General features: G+C 49.0%; 1 protein-coding gene across 3 annotated transcripts in view; it reads right to left on the reverse strand.

Annotated features, from left to right (window-relative positions):
• The window catches only part of LOC146196971 (cationic amino acid transporter 4-like), a 115,239-nt gene that overhangs the window by 4,993 nt on the left and 88,280 nt on the right, over positions 1-21,966 (reverse strand). For 2 of the 3 annotated variants that reach the window (XM_084598685.1, XM_084598684.1), the window contains exons 2-4: positions 10,779-11,723; positions 7,723-8,028; positions 304-645 (exon numbers count right to left, since the gene is read on the reverse strand). In XM_084598685.1, coding sequence (XP_084454811.1) covers positions 304-645; positions 7,723-8,028; positions 10,779-11,723 — 1,593 coding nt within the window. Of the gene's footprint in view, positions 1-303; positions 646-7,722; positions 8,029-10,778; positions 11,724-12,838; positions 13,317-21,966 lie in introns of those variants that run through there. The other variant, XM_084598687.1, reaches the window with a different exon arrangement.

Consider the following 21,966-nt stretch of genomic DNA (forward strand, 5'->3'; position numbering starts at 1 on the left):
GCCGTCAAACATTCTTTTTTTGTCTTTTTGCGCAATAATATTTAGCCCGACCGTTCTGCTTTGCCTTTCTTGGTCCCCGATCATGCTCTGCATTTCATCCTCCTGAGTTTCAAGCACTTGCAAGATGATGTAGTCCTAGAAATGTCAGTGCAGAAATGGCAATGCTAGTGAAGACATCGCATAAATGTGAGTCCTTATGAAGCACTGAGCGCGTGAGTCCTTGTGAAGCACTGAGTGCTCCCCTTCGCATCAAAGCTACCTGCACACAGAGGAGCTGTGAGAGCGGATGAGCGTGGGGCCCACCTTGTATCGCTGCTCGGTGATTGCCTGTTCGTGGATGGCGATTAGGAAGCACAGAGTCAGCAGGACCAAGAACAGCACGATTAGAACGAGCACCGCCCACCAGACGCCTTCAGAGATCTCGGCCCAGAGGCTCTGGGCGTAAAAGCCCAGCACCAGCGTGACGCACACAATGCCGAACACGCAGAGTGCGATGAGCGTGTCTGTGGTCACGCCGCCCAGCATCGAGGCCATGAAGCTGAAGCGCGGCTGGATACGGCAGTAGTCGCCAGCGGAAGCAGCCGAAGTCGGACTGCTGGAGCCGTTGGCCTGCTTTTCGTTGATGACGCCCATCTCCACGACCTCCTGTGGTTGGTGAGAAGTAATGCAAACAAAACAGTTTTGTCAGGTTACGATGCGGAAGTCGTATCTTGTGATTACAATACGTAGCACGCAAATACCAAATGGTTTATGCCGTGAATAGCGAGGGATCCGTCTGAGAAGCATTCATTTTATATTAGTATTTTTAGTAGTAAAGGGTACTGGTCGTATGACAAGGTGCAGTAACTGTCTTTGCAGCGGGGAAACCTAACCTTTCCATTCACCTCCTACGCTGCACTAGTCAAAGGGAAGTAGAAAGAGAGAGAGAGGATGAAGGTGGAAAGGGGTCATGTATCAGTGGTACGAGCACTCCGATGGGCTTGTAATAAAATTTACATGTGCACGCAAGTCCAGGCGTGTAAATGATGTGTAAGCAGACCGTGTGACGAAACCACAAGAAACTTGTACAAAGCTCGCTCCCATGAGCTGACATGTGGACAAGCTACAATTCATGGCCTCTCCTCGTTGTCCTGTTGACGTCATTTCACCAGGCTGTATTCAAAGTGTTAGTGTGTATGCACTTTCGTGGACGTGTCGGCATTACAATATGGCATCGCCTCCGATATTATAAAATTTACATCGGTATTTATTTCCTTCTTAAATACTTTGGACAGCCATAACCCATCTAAATGTAAGTTCCCTTCTTTCTTCCTCAGCATAGAGTAGCAGGCCAATGACACATTCCTCCTGCTGATCTCTCCGCCGTTCCTGGCCTTACATTTGTATCCTTCTATACGCAAACACCATTTCGCGCTACTTTGCTATACTCTTATACACTAATCATGATCGAAGACGCTTAAACGCACCTCGTTATTGTGCACTTATTGTCAGATAACCCGCCTCCCTTTTCACAGTTACAAAACGCTGCACTGGCCGTGTGGTGTTCCAGGGCTCAAGCAGCACTCAGCATTACACTGTTTTTATATAATTTTATGCAAGCTACAGTAATGTTGCATGCTTTACTTTAATGTTATGTTATTGTTAAAACGAGCTCGACCCCCGCAGGCGTACTATTAAAAACGTTAGCTCGGGTTTTACAGAATTTAATCCTAGGTCTGGTACCAAAGTGTACACCACAAAACAACGGTTCGCTTGGTAACACCGCACCTCTATACGGCCACTGGTTCATCCAGCACGGTCCCTAGAAAGTCGCACCACATCACGGTTTAGAGGACCAAAGGTCGTCTGTGCGAATCCCTCGCACATGTTAGGATCAACTCGAAAAACAATTCTGTGCGCCATATGGTGCCGATTCGTTTGACACCACTAAGAAGCCTGTATCTCAAATGGGTAAACCACAATTTTGCCAATAATGCAACACACAAACCCATTTCCAGGTAGGGTATAAAGACCGGTCGATAGTATAGTAGTTAATGCAGAGGTGGGGTAGGCCCGGTAACCTTTTTTTTTTTTCTCCAGGTAGGGTATAAAGACCGGTCGATAGTATAGTAATTAATGCAGAGGTGGGGTAGGCCCGGTAACCTTTTTTTTTTTTCTTTTGGCGAACATTGACTCTACACATGCTGGACCAGCTAGGTGGTGGACTCCATTGTATGGGTGGTCACATGGTAGCTAAGAAATTATTCGCAATGCAGTAGCGCTGATCACGTGACTTGGTCGCCACCTTGAATCTGAGAGTGACCGAGAAAAAGACGAGAAACCAACAAATCGAAGCAGTAAGAGCTACGCTCTTAAAATGAACACATAACGTTAATATTTTAATATGCACATTATTTGAACTTTGAACTTAAACACTACATTAAGCTGGACAAATTTTCGTAGATATGCTAAAAACTGGCAATTATTTTTATATGTTGCATCCTAAACATCAGTCTCGAATCCAAATTCAAACTAAATGCAGCTCTAATGTTTTGATCTAAATGTTACCATGCAAAGACCTTCAGTCCCGACGCAACTGATGCGAGAGAAGCATACGAGCCCGGAACTGTTTCTTCTCTGCCAAGCCCTCGAAATCGAGCTTTATATGCAACAAAACTCGTCGCACTGCATTTAAAGAATAGCTTTAAAACATCGTTACCGATTCGTTTAAGCGCTACACTACAGAATTTCTTCCACTGTTCTTACAGCAGTGTGTTCTTAACTGGCAGCGCTTTGTAATAAACCTGCCACCTTCACCTGTCGGGGTTCATTTCTTAACAGAGCGCCATACCCGGTACTGGGAACGTAAATTAAATCTACACCATAAAATAAATGTTCAAGTGTGCGAACACGAAAGGGGGCATTGCGCTTTCACGAAAAAGTTATCAGTGAAAACGATAGCTTCCTGCAGCATTTGTGCAGCATCAAGAACGAGACGACTACAAGAAGGACTGTCGGCTACATGGGAGGAAGACCTGCCCTTGTGGCTAATGGATTAAGTATAAGATACGGAACTTCGTCTGGTTTCTGGAGGACAGTAACCTACACGACTTACTTTAAGCTAAAAACAGCCCCATCCAAGGCCACACAGAGTCTTTGAATAAAAATCACCTGTACCATTCTACCTTAGACATATGATTATGACGCGTGTCAAAGGCAGGAGGACAGGAAAACAAAACATATGACGCACAGGAGTTAAAGACTGAACAGGAAGCTATTCTCGAAAGTCACTCATTGCACTTACAGAGGCGCCTGTCCTTCCTACGACAACGTTTATTAGCTGTCATAAGCATCAGTGTCTGTAACTCACCATCCACCGCATGAATCTAATGCTGTTCTTGGTAGTTTTGTTTTAAATTCAATTTCAACACAACCTACATAGAGCTTAAAATTCTTCATCCAGAAGGATGTAACTCACACTTGTTTCCTGCTGAATAGCTACTGGCGCTTACAGTTTCAGTAGCTTCGCTACTAGCTCACTCCCTTTATTTCTCATTACTTTATGCGGTACAATCCACTCTTCCTCCTTATTTTAACCCTTTTTGAATACAGATTCCCATTTTCAAGGAACACGACGAATCATAGCCTATGATTCACTTGATATATTGATATCTCTATACTGTCATACAGTACTCATACATGTTGCCTGCTCTTAGTTCCTTTATTTTATGTCACTTTGCAGACATCCAGTCAAGCGCAAGCAAATTTCAATTCAAATGACATACCCACTACCTCAAGTAAAAGCTATGCGATGTTGTGCCTGGGCAAGCCGCCCACATTCCGCTCATTCGAACGTCAAGCTTCTCTGCCTAACTTCCCGTTCGCAAACCCTGGCGCTCCTCCGCAAAGCAGAACCGTGTTGCCAGTAAGCATCGGCGGCCAACGCGTTCCAGAACACCCAAAGTCCCAGACAACCCGGCGCCGTGCCCCTGGCGGCGAGTCGCCTTCGTGCGCGGGAGATTTGAAACGAGCACTCCTTCAGCACAACATTAGTGGCAGCGGTGGGATGCCCAGGCGTGACCGTGGCGCTACATTGCTAAAAAGCGGTCGGATGTCCCAGGCGTGAACGTGCAACTGGCTGGCACCGGTGACCTCGCAATGTTGGGTGGAAGCTGCGGATCGACCGGCGTCACGCACCTCGGAGCAGTGAGTACGCCATGTTTCCCTTTAAACACCAGACTTTCTCTGACTCAGCTTCTCAGCAGCATGATAGCTTAGAGAAAGGTTTGAGAGCAGCATTGTGTTAGCCTTTCGCGTTTTAAAAGGGACGTGACGGTTGAGGAAGCTGCAGAGGTGTGGGTAGAAATCGAGTACAGGCGTGAGCAAGAGGGCAAGAAAGAAAAAGAATGCCGTGATCACGAGCTTAAAATGAAAGAGATAAAACTCGTCATAAGCTAGCCACTAGTCTTGCTTCTACGACATTTCCCTCTAACGGTCCAAAAATCCATGACTAAATGCTGCCCTTAGTCGGCGAGGATATGGCTAAATTACTCGTGAAATTTGAGCCTCTGTGCGAACGGAATGACATCAAGCAATTCATCGTGGCACATAATTTAATAGCTTTGCTTCCCGGGGAGGCATCTGACGTAATCACGTTTCTGTGCAAATAGGCGTTTGAAAGCTACAGCGATGTCAAGGAAGCGCTACTGCGGAAGTACAGATTGTCGCCTGAAGCTTTCCGACAGAGGTTTCGGCATGCACATATGGACAATGAGTCGCACGTCGACATCGCGTTTTGTCTAAAAGCCGATCTAGTCGAGTGGCTCAAGGGCGAAGAGGTTTACGACGGCCGCGATAAAGTCGTAGAATGCATCGCGTTAGAGCAGTTTTACCGATGCATCGATGATGTCAGACTCTGATTGCTAGACAGGCTAAATGAGGCTAAGTTTATCAAGGCAGCAGAACTAGCAGAAGAATTTTACATCCGCCGAAGATTGCACAGCGGGGCCGTTCGGTTAGAAAAAATAGACAAGAAAGATGTTTTCTCGAGGAAGCCCAACGAACGAAAGCCATTCACGCGTCGCAAGTCCCGCAAATACTGGACTCTTAAAAAAGAAAACGGTAAGGGAAGAACAGAATGACTAAAAATGCTAACGATGTTCCCCAGCAGGACAACGATGCGACAAGTTCTTTTCAAAGATGGAAGCTATTGAATTACTATAACAGCAGAAAGGAAGGGCACATCGCAAAGAACTGCGAAGAGAAAGTTGCATTTGCAAAAATTCGGCAGACAGACATAGACATGACACTGTTGGAAATGTATATGCTGGAGGTTAAGATAAATGGCAAGAAGTGCAGAGCACTTCGATACTCGGCAGCAACTATATGGACGCTGTCCACCCTTCTTTAGTCTCTTCGAGCAAGTTTACGGGAAAATGCGCTTGGATACGACAGGTATACCGAGGAGCAGAGTGTCTATTTACTCATCGCAACGGTTGGTTTTGGAAAACTGAACACAAGAGCCGCTGTCAGCCGCCCTCCCGGAACAATTTTCCTACCTCTTCTCGAACAGCTCAGAGCAGCTGCTGAAGGGTCAAAGCAGGCCATTCTTTGCCGATTTGCCGTATCAGGAAAAAACCGAAGGCGGAGTCACACTGCGGAAACAGTTTGTTAACTCAGTCCTTCAACAGCGTGTTCTCGTAGTGTTGGCGACACTCTCACGTCGCCTCAACACGAATTATTCAGAAACATGTCGCTTCCCGCCAACAGCGCTCGCGGACTTGTTCTTCGACAGTTGGGCAACGCCGCGCCACACCGCGGAAACTTGTTGCTCGTTGCGGCGCCGATGTCAGGATCCGCCCATTTCGCTACAATATCGTCATGCGCTATACGCGGGCCTGTCTTACTCTGAACTTGCTTAAACGATGAACGAGGGCACTGTGGAACCCTCGGTTCGGCTCTCACCCAGGTCGATCTCCTCAGGTCCCGTCGCGAAGAGGTGATAAGCAGTAGGAGGTTTGGAGGAATGGGCAGAGGCTTACGGCAGCGAAGACGCCTGTCCAGGAGTCGCATGTTAGACCCGGTCGATGATCTCGGAGAGGATGTTGTGGCTTCTTGCAGTTACGGGCCGAAATTCACACTTGGCGCCGGCTGGGCGCATCGGCATTCACAGTCCCAGGCCTCGACCGTGAGAACACGAGTCCGGCAGAACACCACCTTGGCTTGCAACACAACACAAGTGGAATTCCTCGACCGGACGTCGAATCGGCGTTCTCACCGCACAACAATACAGCTCGCCCACGCAACCTTCGCTGATCCGATCACGTCATACCTGTTCATCATCAGTCTCCGGCCTTGATACAAGCCGTGAGAGCCAAGGCACCGACCGGCAGTCGCGTAGAAGTGGTTGTCTGGCGCGCGGCAAAATACCGATGTGTTGTCTTACACCACCGCGTTTTACCGACAAAGGAGCTAGCCGTGCACGGAGCCGCCGCCGCCGCCGCGTCGTCGCCTCTAGAGTGGAACATCCCGCCGCGTGGAAGGGAGCTGAGCCTTCGATATTAACAGCACGTAAATGTTTGTGGGCTTTAGTTTGCATCGCACTGAGGTACCGCTTTCGTGCACCGTCTTGAGCGCCGCTTTCTCTTGTACAAATTTGCTGGTTGTGGATAAAATTCGCGAATTTTACGAATGAAAATGGTCATAGAGTATAAAATTAACTGCAATGAACTGAAATCGGCGAGTGCTTAGATGCGCGTACAATCATCACGAAGCGCCGGTGCGACCAGTTCCGCCGAGCAATGCTACGAGCGGCCGACAGCACTCGTCGGCGCTACTTGTGGATAACAAGTTACGACCGCCAAACGCACGTCCTATCCGATGTATTTCACTCAGATGGGCTTCCATGTAAACCGATGGCAAGAAACGAATTTTTGTTACAATTTTGAGGCCGTTGACCTGTTCAGGAATCAGGAGAGCTGTCCGCCGAAACAGACTAGGCCTAGAGACGAGTACGGCAGGCAGGCAGCAGCGCATATCATCGCCATCCGCGGGAGGCGTCGTTGCCGAAGCTCCGCGCTTTGTGCAGGCATGCTGCTGTTGCTTTTTTTACACAAACGCACACTGCATCAAACCAAGCAGAGCTACATGGCCGGCTCACGACTCCGTGGTCCCAGCTGCGGCGACGAACCCCGCGAACCATCGGCGCGCAGTCTGCGGCTGCCTTCACAAGTTTTAGGAATTAAAATATCAATTAAGTACATAATTTTAGTTATAGCGAGGTGTACTCGAGAATTGTTTACATCGCCGCATGCACGTACAATCCCCACGAAGCGCCGGTGTGCGGCCGGACCAATCTCTCACTGCGCTTCTTCATTATCTGTGTTGAAAAATTTTCCTTATACTTAATTTTGCATAAGTAGTATTACCACTCCTATCTGTAACACCTCAACGACCCTGATAGTAACCAAATAAATAAATATACTGGCTGAATGACGAAAATTACCCCTGAAAAATCCCTTCACTAGTGGCTCAAAAAATGTTCCCGCGCATTTTCTCACCCAGAGTTCAAGCCGTCGCCTGCTAGGGCACGCACGGCACCGGCGGAGCCACCATCGAGGCGCGCAGGAAGCGGAGAAGAAGGGAAGCACAAGGTGCGATTTCATCAGCGCACTCTCTCGCCGTCAACGGTAAGCCTAGCGGAGTGAGGAAGAGTGATATCAACGAGGGGCAAAGCGCACGTACCTTCTTGGCAGGCTTCCTGTATCTGAAGATGATGATGCCACCACTGACTACGAGGTAGGCGAACAGCGTTCCGATGGACATCATCTCCACCAAGGTCTCGATGTCCAGGATGACCGCCAGCAGGCCGGCGAGAGCCGAAAACACGTACATGGCAATGAGCGGTATCTTGGTGCGCTTGTTGACTGTGCCGAACATGTGCATGATGAGGCCATCGTCAGCCATGGCGTACGCGATCCTGGTGAGGGCGAACAGGGTGCCGATGAGCACCGTGGACATTCCGCACAGGGCGCCGATGATGACGACAATCTGCGAGACATGACCAGGGAGAGACAAAGAAGGAATATGTCAGAAATGTGGGCGGCCTTCACAGTGTTCACCCTCTGGCAATCATTTAAAAGGCACGGCAACGTAGGTTCGGAGGTTACAATATGCAGCGCAATACACACAGTCCCGACTCCCCCCATCTGTCTTTAATGACAGACTCCAACCTCCAGTGGATAAAATTTGAGGTTACTCTTGTAGCTTGCGAAATAGTCTATGAGCACAACCTCCTCAAGAAACGATGTATTTATTTTGTTTATTTGTGTGGATAATTTTACACAGTTCTCATACCCCTAAATCAAAATCTTATGAATACATGTCCTAAGAGTGAATGTTAAAGCGAACAACTGGATGCGAGAGTTGGACTGTGACAAAAGGCTGACCGCCGAAGAATTGACGCGTTTGAATTGTGGTGCTGGCGGAGACTCTTGAGAGTTCCTTGGACTGCAAGAAGATCAAATCAGTCGATATTGTCGACCATAAACCCTGACTGCTCATTGGAGGGTCAAATTCTATAGTTAAAGCTCAGCTACCTTGGTCATCTGATGAGAAGAGAGGAGCAGCTGGAGAAAGATTTGATGTTGGGAAAGGTTGCGGGTCGCCGGAGAAGGGGTAGGCAGCGAACGCGATGGTTAGATGGCATCCTCGAGGCACTGCAGATGAAGTTATGTGATGTCAGGAAGATAGTGAGAGACCGGAAAGCGTGGCGTGACATGGTACATAGAGTCACGAAGAGTCGGACACGACTGAACGACTGAACTGGAACTGAACAGCATCCTCAGTGGCAATGAGCCATTTCTGTGCAGAAGTTAAAGCTTCACCTCCGCGGCACTACACTGGGCTTATTGATAATGTCCACGGTTTGAGAGTTTCAAAGCACTTGTGTCCAATGGCTCGCAAGGAACCTTTTACAGTACAGCAGAGGTACACACGTGTAAATGCCGAAGCATGCTCGGCATCTGCTGCCCCGCCTGCGTGCTCTCACCCTGATTACCGCTGTAGTCGTTTTCCCGTTAGGCAAATTATTTTATCTCCGGATGGCTAGCTCGGAGTCAGCCGTCAACAGAAAGTAACGGTAGGTATGCAGTCGGAGCGTAGGTGTGTGCGCAAAGGCGCGCAAGAATTTCTTTGAGAGGAACCAAGCGCAAGAGTAAAAATAGTTTGCTCAGTTCGTCAATGCACACAGAATCACTGCACCTGCAGCGAAAAAAGAAATAAGAAACTGTGTTTAGACAAAACTGAGAGGAGAGCCCAGAGCGTGCAATGGCCAATGCTCCAACAACAGTGACACGGAAGCAATCACCGTGTAACGCAGCTGCAATACGGTCTGATGAGCAATACGATGAGGAATGCGCAGCCCCCGCTGTGAGCGATCTTTACGGACAACAGCGCGTTTCCAAGCATTGGCAACGTGACGCCTAGATTAGCCAAACGGCTGAGTGATTCGAAGCCAAGCTATGCAGCTGTTGCGAAAAGTATCAAGTCACTAGACTCGATTCCTGTCATATTATGGTATAGCAACTGCGCAGCAAGCACACACTCTTTCCTGGAAGCCGAATTAACTGCAGCGAATGTGTCCTCGAACAAGCGCGATTAGGAAGCGTTTTTAGAGAGATTTAGCTTGCCGGAGACGTATTCATGTACACCGTTTTACCGTACCCTTCCCAGGCAGTAGTGGGTGCGATTGCACTCACCCCTGTCAATGCGTGTGCGCATGAGGGGTCCGGCAAACCCGTATACATCTAAGTCAGTACGTCTCCGGCAAGCTAAATCTCTCTTTTGCTTTCCTGGGAGAAAGAAAAAAATACATGGGCTTTATAGCGCTGGCACATTCTACAGGCCATGTATGGCGACGTAAGATTCCCGCACAGCACAGTTAACATCATGGAGTTGTGTAGGTGAACAAGACAAGAGCTGGGGTTAGTTATGCTCAGTTCACGTTACTTCTTTCCGCATCTGTCAGTACAATATATCCACAATGTAGGCGCTTTATTTGCCGGAGTTATTTTGTTTCAGACAGTAGGAATCCTGTTTCTATTATTTCTTTGCGCAGTCATCAACACTACAGTGGTGAAGGGACTACACAGACAAAAAAAAAAGGTGGGTGGACACTTGTAGAAGGATAGTACGCAATGAGGTACCGCGCTATCTTCAGTACACTGTCAATAATAGCAAATAAATTTTACAAAGTTTTTTGGAAGGTGTGAAAACGCAACGTATTTGAGAATAAGCTCGCTGTCATTCTCCTTAGTTAATATACTCCGCAGTATGTTATAAATAAGGTGGAGGGAGTGAATACCGAGTGGAAACCAGTGGATACCGCTGCACTACGTGAATTTGCAAGTTGGATTCTTACCTTATGCATTCAGGTGACTTCAATAAAACACCAAACTGAATCACATTCCGTCAAGTCAACAAGTGCGTCAGCAGTCTTACACTCTTTAACATTATGCAATATTTGATGCGCCACGACTGTTCGTTATTCGTGACAATGAATCGCTATAGTTCGAAACGGTTACAGTTGTTCGTATTACTTCTGCGCTTGCATTGGAACGGTATCTTCTCTACCACTGAGTCATGAAGGGATGAAAATCAAAACGGAAAGATTATATATGCTGGTTCCGAGTAAGTTTTTTTTTTTTTTTTTTTTTTACGAATAAAACTTTCTGAAACTCTAGCACTCGGCCCGCTTTGACTCAGTGATCTAGCCAGCCGATTTGCTTTTCAGGACTCACCTTGGCCCAAATAGCTCCCTTTTCTTCGAGGGCATCTGGCAAGCCCGAGTCCGGCACGATGTCCTTGTAGTTGACCATGAGTGTAAGCACCGCGGACACAGCTACGTACAGCACGGTGACCACAGTCATTGAGATGAACGTAGCGATGGGCAGGGATCGCTGCGGGTTCTTGGCCTCCTCGCCCGACGCGGCGATGGCGTCGAAGCCGACGTAGGCGAAGAAGCAGGCCGCTGACGCGGCCAGGATCCCGTGGACGCCGAAGGGCGCGAAGCCACCGGTGTCCGGGTTCGTCCAGTTGCTGAAGTCCGCGTAGTAGCCACCCACTCCGATTATGATGAATAGGACGAAGATATTGATGCAGCAGAGGATGTTGTTGAGCCACGACGTGGCCTGCACGCCGACAGACATGAACGCCACGTAGATGACGATGATGCCGAGCGCCAGGAAATCGGGATACGAAGATAGGTAAGGACCCGGGAGCTCCCCGGTAGCGTTCGATATAGCACCTTTGATGGCGCCATGTGTGAGCGAGTCTATGTACGCGCTGCAGGCCCGGGCCACGGCCGATATGCCGATGACGTTCTCGAGCACCACGTTCCAGCCGACAAAGAAGGCCCAGAACTCACCGACGCTAAAGTAGGAGTACGAGTAGGCCGAGCCGGCTCGAGGGAACCGCACGCCGAATTCGGCGTATGCTAGCGCGGCCAACAAGGAGGCGATGCCGGCCACCATGTAGGAAACGATGAGCGCCGGTCCAGCCGTGTTCTTCGCTACGGACGGGGTGAGCACGTAGATGCCGGAGCCCATCATGTGGCCGATACCCAGGAGCGTGATGTCGAAGGTGGTCAGGCATCGCTTGAGATTCGTCTGCATGTGGTCCGCGCCGGGTTCCTTGGTCCGCCGCAGCTTGTGCAGGAACGTCGACAGCATCTTGCCGGCTCCCCCCTGCGGTGAAGTCGTGGATACATGAGTCACAGGAGCTGACCGCCGGTTATGGCCATGCCTCGAGAAGTCAAGTACGATTATCGGAAAAAAAAAAAAAGGGGGGATAAAGGCCACTCTCCATTTCGTTTTAGTTCAGAAAATAGCATTCACTACTCCCATTTTCTAATCAATCAAGCGTATACGTTGCAGTAGTAAAAGTTTTAAACGCAAACCAAAGCGCGATAGTTAAGCCGCCGGACTGGAAAAGTGTATGCATATCACGGATTTATTCGTTGTCAGCGAAAGAAGTGGAGCTGTGTTTAATAGCTGAGCCGCGATCCCCAGGAATCAATTCTGCTGCAGTGCACTCGATCTTTCCGAAACAAAGCCTTCCCCTTTGAAATCAAATATTGCAAACCTCCGTTAGCAATAGCAGTTTTTTATATTTTTCATACATTTCTAAGACGTATTCCCACGCAGCGGAGCAACGGCTTGACGCAATGCATGGGACGATGAAGCCGAGCAAAGGAAAATCACGGCATACTATCCGGAAAGCAAGGGGTCGTTGGTGCCCAGTTATCTACGTGTCGCTCGACAACCAAGCCCGTTGCCGTTCGGTCGTAAAAAGCACGGCCGGCTTTTTGACGAGCTGCGGTGATGGATGGGAGAGGCGCGAAAGAGAATCCTAAGTATGCCATATGTCCATGCGCGGCCTAGAAACCCAGAATGTCGCATGTTCTGTCGTGAGTGTCCATTACTGAAGTTTACGACAACGAAACGACGCTCTAGCAAATCTATATGTGCATGTCGTCTTCGAACAAGTAGATGGCGCTCTAGATTTGATGTGCTATAAATGTAACGTCTCCTGTACTCACAAGAAGGGACAGTTATTGTTCAATAGACTCGACAGTGCTTCGAATAATGAACCCCGGAGAAAGGCCTTACTGCGACTTCACCACGGGGCACTGCAGTACCGATGCGCAGTATCCAGATCATTGCAACAAAAACGGCAGCTGAGCTGTAAATTTTTGTAGTTAGCTCAAAACTCAAAAGAACCAACATAGATCGTGCAAGGTTATTGGAAATGGAGCTCCTCTCTAGCTCACTAAGTTCACTGCCAACAACAAGAAACTCACCTTCATATTGAAGATACAGGCGGGGTACAACCAACTCCTCTCGAGGCACTACTCCTTGAATACTCAAAACTATCGAGTGCTCCTACACGCTAGAAAAGGCAGCAAAACTACCCCCAAAAGGAGGGACAATTACAACGTGCTCGAAGATATATCCAGGAAACTTGCTTCTTCTGGATGTCCCTATCTACCCACCGCGACTGAGGTAGTGTCTTATAAAGAAATCAACCAGAGTATAGTGAGGACAAAAGACGAGCTGCCGTGACCGAACCCCGAGCGTTCGGCCTGAAGCAAAGACGAGATCAGTTCGTGGCGCGCGTTGAACCGCGAGTGATCCGCGCTGCTGACAGATGCACGGAGTGCGAGCCACGGCGATTCAACGGAACGCGCCGCTCCGTATAGCCACCACGCTTTCCCTCGCCGAGGAGGAGAGAGACGGGAGCTGATTGGTCGATTCATTCCCATACAGCTCGCCGACGTCGCACCATGCAGCGCGTCGCCGGCGCCGCGTGCTCGCAAGGGTGAAACGAGCGACGGAGCGGCACAAAAGAAGGGTACATAACATGAAACTGTCGGCGGGCCAGCTCAGCCTGGAAGACGACCTCCCCTTTGCCATCGTCCTCGAACCTTCGCACCGTACCATCACTTTCTCTCTCCGCCGTAACGTCACGCGGGCATGCACATGAACACGAGATATCGGCTTCGCTCCCGTTACCCTTTCTCTACATTGTCCCCGAAAGCTTTCACTCAATCTGACGGCCTCATCTCCCACTCCTGTGTACACACATCACAGCTCGCATCGAAATCCCTCTGCAACACAACTTTTTCATGACACTTGACTAGACGAACCATGGCGGCGCTTTCGACGAACGCTACTCTCCTGTGAGTGTATGGCTGGTCTAGAGTAAGTTATGCAATAATGAAAACTCCTGCTTGAGCAACGCCACTAAGGGCAGGTCGGATAGGAAGCAAAGGAACGTCCCATGATGGATAAGGCGTCACTGCGCACAGGCCTGTACACTACGCGAGTTCCGCCTTTCTTATATGCCCTTGAATTTAGCAGCTGCCGCAGTTGCGTGAAGGAATAGCTGGTTCCTAGACGGGCTGTTCAGTGCCGGAAGTAGGTGCGCGCGTGCGGCTAGAGGAAAGGGCAGAGCTAGAGGAGAAGAGGCGACAGGACGAAAGAATCAAGGAGCGGTAGAAAGAGCGATACAAACGAGCAATACATAGGTGACCTGACAAGCCGTACACTTCATTCCACCGAATACGACGGGCACACGAGATATCATGCGTAAAGTAGTAATGTTCTCCACGGAATTGTGAATCCGCACTTTATGGAAAACCTGCTGTGGCTTCATAATAGCGCTTACTGGATGTGTAGGTTGAATGTGGAAAGAACTTACAGGAGAAAAAATACGACCTCGGCTGTATGATACCGTGAAGTTAAGGCTAATGTTTGCGTAAAAGTAAGCCAGTGGAGAAACACGCACATATATACGCTAGATCCGAGAGAAACGAAACACCGCTCGAAACAGGCTCCGGCTTTCATCTTCACGGGCCAGGACGCTCGCGACTGTAATTAGCACTTCGCCGTAAGACGACTGTGTGTTGTCGCAGTACGCTGCAGTTTTGTTCCTGAGGATGTTATAAGGAATCGACCAAAGCGACAGCGTGAAAATGACGGAGAGTTTCACCGGTGTGCGACCAACACCATAGCCAAGAGCGCACTGTCCTGAGAGTTCTTCAAAGAGTTGGTACATTAAAGATGTAGACGTTTCATAGCAACAACTCTGTGCAATAACTATCCATAATGCGAGTGTCTTAAACGTGTAAAAATGCAAGTGTTCGTTCTGTCTGGCACCTCGGCGGAAAAACCCGGAGTAGTAAAGATAAGCGCTGCGCAGCAAGATGTCACAAGGCGAGCTTCGTCTTGTGGTTATGTCCAGATTCTTGGCACGGCGCATTAATGGCCGCCGGAAAGAAAAGCGAGCGTAGAATGCGCAGCATCCGTTCGCGTGGTACCGTACTCAGGAAGCACTTCTAGCTCGTACGCATATGCTTATCTGTTATCTCCGCAGAGGAACTTGCACGCAGTAAAGGCGACGGTGGAATTCTTCAAGGTGGCTTTCATAGATTCAGCAAGAATGCCGCAGGTTTTCCCGGCTCATCACAGATATGAGCAGTTATGGGCCTTAGTGCGCTTGATACGGTCGTTTCGTAGCGTTATCACACGCACATGAGAGTGCGTCATCAAAACATGTGCAGCATAGTAAGGGGGAGACAGAATAATAATTCATGCAGTGTGCTTCCACGTCCATCATTGACCTGCCCCGAAGACGGGCTGTAAATGATAGCGAATGGCTTGTTATGTTTCCTTGACCATTATAGACACCGATAGCTCTGTTAGGACAGGCATTGGTGACGGTAAATAGTTGCTACCATTCGGTTTGGTGGCGGACACTATACAGGACTGGACATGGCTCATAGTGTCACGGCGGTCCAGCTGTTCGCATACAAATAGCTTTGACGTTTGCGGATCATATAATCAATCTTTGTCACAAATGTGACTACTGATGAAGTAGAATTCCCAATATTAGGAACCATTATTTTCGGCACTAAATTCCTACATCAGGCTTAAAACTTTTCTATAAGCCCCTTTGGCATTTCCTGCGATGCCTGCGCCTCATGACAGCGATGAATCACAAAGAACATGGAACACCGTCTAAGAAAATAGCGTCATTGGAAAGAAACGCTCAGCGCAGTTATTGGCACTCGGGGGTAAATGCAGGCCCAACAGCAAGGCTATGCCGAGTGGTCGTAGATAAAACGATAATATAGTGTGAATCAGGGAACCTGGAAAGAGGAGCTGATTAACACAGTGCGAGTGATTGACAATCCGAAGCGTGGGAAATGATAACTGAAGGCAGATATATTAAGCAAAAGGGCATTACTGTATAGCTACCATGCCCTAAAGAAAAAGAAAGAAAGGAGAGCATGTGAAATGGAAATGATAAAAAAGAAGAAAATGCGCTGAAGCCACAACCTGTTGCACAAGAACTCGCCCATCGGCACACGGAACAGTGGTTGGCAAGCGTTCAAAGCTGACCAAGCAAATGCGCGAGACCAAATCCGTGCAGCCATGTAGTACGACGCTGCAGGTGTGCACAAATGAACAGTCTTTGCAAGCAGATGCTTTTTTTTATAGCGTTGGTAACAGCCAACACATACTGCGGCTTAGAAAAGGAGTTCGGCACTGTTTCCGTGAACTATCGTCAGCGGGAAATATGCGCTTGAAGAGAAACCGTAATAAATGTAGCTGCTAAGGAAGCAAAACCGAACACTGTCTTCTCGTCTGGTACTTGTGAGCACGCGTTGTCTGCAACTTTACGACATACGCTATCGCAAGATATACTAGTTACGCTTCATCAAAACGATGTATTTTTCTGACTCAGCTTCACTTAACCGGGAATTTTCTGCGTGATCAACGCCGACATGTGAAACTTTACACGTGCTTTCCGTATCACGCGGATGCGCAGTCAGCAAACTGCACTGACATAACGGCTCAGCTCATCATCATCAGCAGCAGCAGCCTGATCATACCCACTGCAGGGCGAAGGCCTCTCCCATATTTCTCCACTTAACCCGGTTCTGTGCTAGCTGCATCCACTTGACCCCTGCGAACTTCTTAATCTCATTCGCCCACCTAACTTTCTGCCGCCCCCTGCTACGCTTTCCTTCCCTTGGAATCCAGTTTGTTACCCTCAGCGACCATCGGTTATCCTCTCTTCGCACTACATGTCCTGCCCATGTCCATTTCTTCTTCTTAATTTCCACTAGAATGTCGGTAACCCGAGTTTTTTCTCTGACCCACTCTGCACGCTTGCTATCTCTTAATGTTACCCCTACCATTTTTCGTTCCATAGCCCTCTGGGTTTTCCTCAACTTAAGTAGAACTCTCTTGGTTAGCCTCCACGTTTCAGCCCCATAGGTGAGTACAGGCAAGACGCAACTGTTGTATACTTTCCTCTTAAGCGATACCGGTAAGCTGCTAGTCATAATCTGCGAGTGCTTGCCAAATGCGCTCCATCCCAATCTTATTCTTCTTGTTATTTCCTTTTCATGGTCCGGATCTGCGGTTACTACCTGTCCTAAGTAGACATATTCGCCTACTACTTTCAGTATTTCGCTACCTAATGTAAACTGCTGTTCCTTTCCGAGGCTGTTTAACATTACCTTAGTCTTCTGCATATTGATTTTCAAGCCTACCTTTCTACTTTTTCTGTCTAGGTCATCAATCATTATTTGCAGTTCATCCCCCGAGTTACTTAGTAAGGCAATGTCATCAGCAAATCGCAGATTACTGAGATATTCTCCATCTACCCTTATCTCTAACTGTTCCCATTCCAAGTCTCTGAACACTTCCTCTAAACAAGCTGTGAATAGTACTGGGGAGATTGTGTCTCCTTGCCTAACACCTTTCTTTATGGAAATTTTGTTACTTTCTTTATGCAGAACTATGGTTGCTGTGCAGCCACTATATATATCTTCCAGCACTTTCACGTACGGCTCGTCTACCCCCTGATTTCGCAATGCCTGCATCACCGCCGAGGTTTCAACTGAGTCAAATGCTTTTTCGTAATCAATGAATGCTATGTATAAGGGCTGGTTATATTCCGAGCATTTTTCTATCACCTGATTGATGGTTTGGATATGATCGATAGTAGAGTACCGTTTCCGAAACCCTGCTTGATCCTTTGCTTGATTGCAGTCTAAGGTTGTCCTGATTCTATTAGCGATTACCTTAGTAAATACCTTATACGTAACAGACAGTAAGCTGATTGGTCTGTAATTTTTAAGGTCCTTAGAGTCCCCTTTCTTGTGAATGAGGATAATGTTTGCATTCTTCCATGGTTCCGGTACCGTCGATGACACCAGGCACTGCGTATACAGGGTGGCCAGTTTTTCTAGCACGATATTCCCCCCGTCCTTCAGCAAATCTGTAGTTATCTGATCCTCTCCAGCTGATTTCCGCCTTTTCATAGTTTCTAGTGCTTTCTTGACCTCGAGGACGAAGGACGGCTCAGCTACCTAACATTTAAACCTGAAAAGCTTCAATCAACCCCAAGGATACTCATACATGCTTTAACTTGTTTTCTAGCAAACCAAATTTGGTTTGGTTTGGTTTATGGGGTTTGACGTTCCAAAGCAACTCAGGCTATGGGAGACGCCGTAGTGGAGGACTGCGGAAATATCGTCCACCTGGGATTCTTTAACGTGCACTAACATTGCACAGCACACGGGCGCCTTGCTATTCGCCTCCATCGAAAAGCGGCCGCCGTGGCCGGGACTCGATCCCGCACCCTTGGGCACAGTAGTCGAGCGCCCATTACCACTGTACCCCCACGGCGGGTAAAATATGGAATGAGTTAATGTTACAGAAGAAACTTTGCAATCTTGCTTGCTTTTTAACAGGTATAACTAAAATGAGTTTTTATTCGTGGGTGCATCCTTTTTCGATCGTCCTTGCCACGGTGGCTCAGTGGCTAGAGCGCTCGACTGCTGAACCCAAGGATGCGGGTTCGATCCCGGCTGCTGCGGCCGCTTTTCGATGGAGGTGAGAAGCAACGTGCCCGTGCACTGTGCTATGTCACTGCTCGTTAAATAGTCTAAGGTGCTAGAAATTTCCGGAGGCCTCCAGGGCGGCGTCTCCCATAGCCTGAGCCGCTTTGGGATGTTAAAAATCTATCAGCCAAACCAAACCAAATATTTTTCAATCGCTACAAACGAGGCATCGGGGCTCTTATTCGCATAGTACCTTTCTTTTTAGTCTCTTGTAAATTATATTGTCACGTAGTGGTGACGAGGTTGGCGACACAAATGAAGGGGTCGATGATTGCACTAAAGAAACTCTTTATTTGGGCTGACTTGCGCCCGCAAAATAACTAAGCAACTCGGCGGCGGCGATAGAAACAAACGTGCTCGTCGATCGTCGAACAAAGAATGCCCGTCACACTCGGCAACGCTCAATTTAAAGGCTGCACAGAACAATCTAGATAACGTCGCAAACAGCTACCAGCACGGGCTGGAACATTGTGGAAAGACACCCGAGTGGCCCGGAACCTTCGAGACAGATCTCGGTGCATCTTGCGCTACAACGAAACTGATAAAGGTGTGACTCGCGACATCGAGCAATAAGAAACAAAGAATACAGAACTGATACGCGATCCGGAATCAGAGTGATAAGCCTGTATGCCGGCGGTTTAAAAAAAACAACAAATACTGTTTGAAGGTTTCGCGGCATTACTCCCCGCTTAAAAAAAACATCGCCCCGATGTTCCAAACAAAGAAACTTAAACATAAACACTGCAAAGTTTAGACACCACGAATTCTTTAACGCGCGTAATATGGCTTCAGTCGTACAACATGTACAATTTCTGGGCGTGCGCGTCGCCTTTGTGATGCTGACGTTCCGTCGGGAATGACTTCATAGTCCAGTGGTCCGACGCGGCGAAGGATTTTGTATGGTCCAAAGTATCGACGCAACAACTTTTCACTTAATCCGCGACGGCGAATTGGTGTCCAAACCCACACTTGGTCTCCTGGATTGTACTCTGCGTGGCGTCGTCTTAAATTGTATCGTCGGCTGTCGGTGCGCTGTTGGTCTTTAATACGCAGCCGTGCGAGTCGTCGGGCTTCCTCTGCACGCTGCAGGTAGGCGGCGACGTCAAGGTTGTCCTCGTTGGTTACGTGCGGCAGCATTGCGTCGAGCGTCGTCGTGGGCTCCCTGCCGTACACAAGCTTAAACGGGGTCGCTCTGGTCGTCTCCTGGACTGCCGTGTTATACGCGAAGATCACGTACGGCAAGATGGCGTCCCAGGTCTTGTGTTCAGCGTCGACGTACATAGCGATCATGTCCGCGATCGTTTTGTTCAGGCGCTCCGTAAGGCCATTGGTCTGGGGATGGTACGCAGTTGTTCGTCGATGGCTTGTGTGACTGTATTCCAGGATGGCTTGCGTCAACTCTGCCGTAAACGCCGTTCCCCTGTCCGTGATGAGCACTTCTGGGGCGCCGTGTCGCAAGAGAATTTGTTCGACAAAAAATTTGGCGACTTCTGCCGCGGTACCATTTGGTAGTGCTCTTGCTTCGGCGTAACGGGTAAGGTAGTCAGTGGCCACGATGATCCACTTGTTACCCATAGACGAAGATGGAAAGGGGCCGAGGAGATCCATCCCAATTTGTTGAAAGGGCAGGATTGGGGGCGGAATTGGGTTTAGTAGTCCTGCTGGTCTGTTCGGTGGCGTCTTGCGTCGTTGGCACTCACGACATGTCTTCACGTAGTGGGCAACTTCGGCAGGCAGTCGCGGCCAGTAATACTTCTCCTGGATTCGACGCAATGTGCGCGCAAATCCGAGGTGGCCTGCTGTGGGCTCATCGTGCAACGCCTGCAGAATTTCTTGCCGAAGGGTTTTAGGCACTACGAGAAGCTGCGCGGTCTTGTTAGGGGCGAAGTTCTTCTTCACGAGGAGGCCATTGTTTAACGTGAAGGATGATAAATGTCGCCTGAACACACCAGGAGGGGAAGCGGTCTTTCCTTCCAAGTAATCGGCTAGCGCTTTCAGCTCAGGGTCTGATCGCTGTTGTTCTGCGAAACTGCTGGCGCTTACCGGTCCCAAAAAGGCGTCGTCGTCATCGTACTTCGGGGGAGCATCGACCGGAGCGCGGGATAAGCAGTCTGCGTCGGAATGCTTCCGGCCCGATTTATAGACTACAGTCATGTCAAATTCTTGAAGTCGTAGGCTCCATCTGGCAAGGCGGCCGGAGGGATCTTTCAAATTAGCCAGCCAGCAGAGCGCGTGATGGTCGCTTACCACCTTGAATGGTCGGCCGTATAGGTATGGACGAAACTTAGAAGTGGCCCAGATGATTGCAAGGCACTCCTTCTCGGTCGTCGAGTAATTGGCTTCGGCTTTTGTGAGTGACCTGCTAGCGTAGGCAATTACTTTCTCCTGTCCGGCACTCTTCTGGACGAGAACGGCTCCTAGGCCCACACTGCTCGCGTCGGTGTGAATTTCGGTCTCGGCGTTTTCATCAAAGTGGCTAAGTACAGGAGGGCATTGCAGGCGGCGCTTGAGTTCGTCGAAGGCTTCTCCTTGCGGCGCTTCCCATTTAAAAGGTACGTCAGCCTTTGTAAGCTGCGTCAACGGTTCGGCGATCCGCGAAAAGTTTCTGACAAATCGTCGATAATAAGCGCACAACCCAAGAAATCGGCGCACAGCTTTCTTGTCGGCAGGCGGTGGGAATTGTGCGATTGCAGCTGTTTTCTCCGGGTCTGGGCGAATACCGTCCTTGCTAACTATGTGACCTAGGAACCGGAGTTCTTCGTAGGCGAAGTGACACTTCTCTGCTTTTAGTGTTAGTCCCGATGACTTGATGGCTTCCAACACTGTCTGTAGTCGTTTGAGGTGGTCTTCAAAGGTTGACGAGAAGACAACAACGTCGTCCAAATATACCAAACAAATTTGCCACTTCAAGCCTGCCAAGACTGTGTCCATTACTCGTTGAAACGTGGCTGGTGCGGAGCAGAGGCCAAATGGCATCACCTTGAACTCATAAAGGCCGTCCGGTGTGATGAATGCGGTCTTCTCGCGATCTCTTTCGTCGACCTCAATTTGCCAATATCCACTCTTCAGGTCCATCGATGAGAAGTACCTTGCATTGCAGAGCCGGTCGAGAGTGTCGTCGATGCGGGGAAGCGGGTAGACATCCTTCTTCGTTATGCTATTCAAGCGGCGGTAATCAACGCAGAAGCGAAGTGTGCTGTCTTTCTTCTTGACCAAAACGACTGGTGCCGCCCAGGGGCTGTTCGATGGCTGGATTACGTCATCACGCAGCATTTCCTCAACTTGATCGCGAATGGCCTGGCGTTCTCGCGGCGATACACGATAAGGGCTTTGGCGCAGAGGTCGGGCGTGTTCGTCCGTTATTATGCGATGCTTGGCCAGTGGTGTTTGTCGTACCTTCGATGACGATGAGAAGCACTCCCCGTAGCTTCGAAGCAGACTGAGAATCTGGTCTTTCCTGTTGTGGGTCAATGCCGGGTTGATGTCAAATGTGGGCTGACGGAATAGGT

This window comes from Amblyomma maculatum, chromosome 3 (genome assembly GCF_055883805.1).
Source record: "Amblyomma maculatum isolate TAMU_Amacu chromosome 3, ASM5588380v1, whole genome shotgun sequence".
Classification (NCBI taxonomy): Eukaryota; Metazoa; Arthropoda; class Arachnida; order Ixodida; family Ixodidae; genus Amblyomma; species Amblyomma maculatum.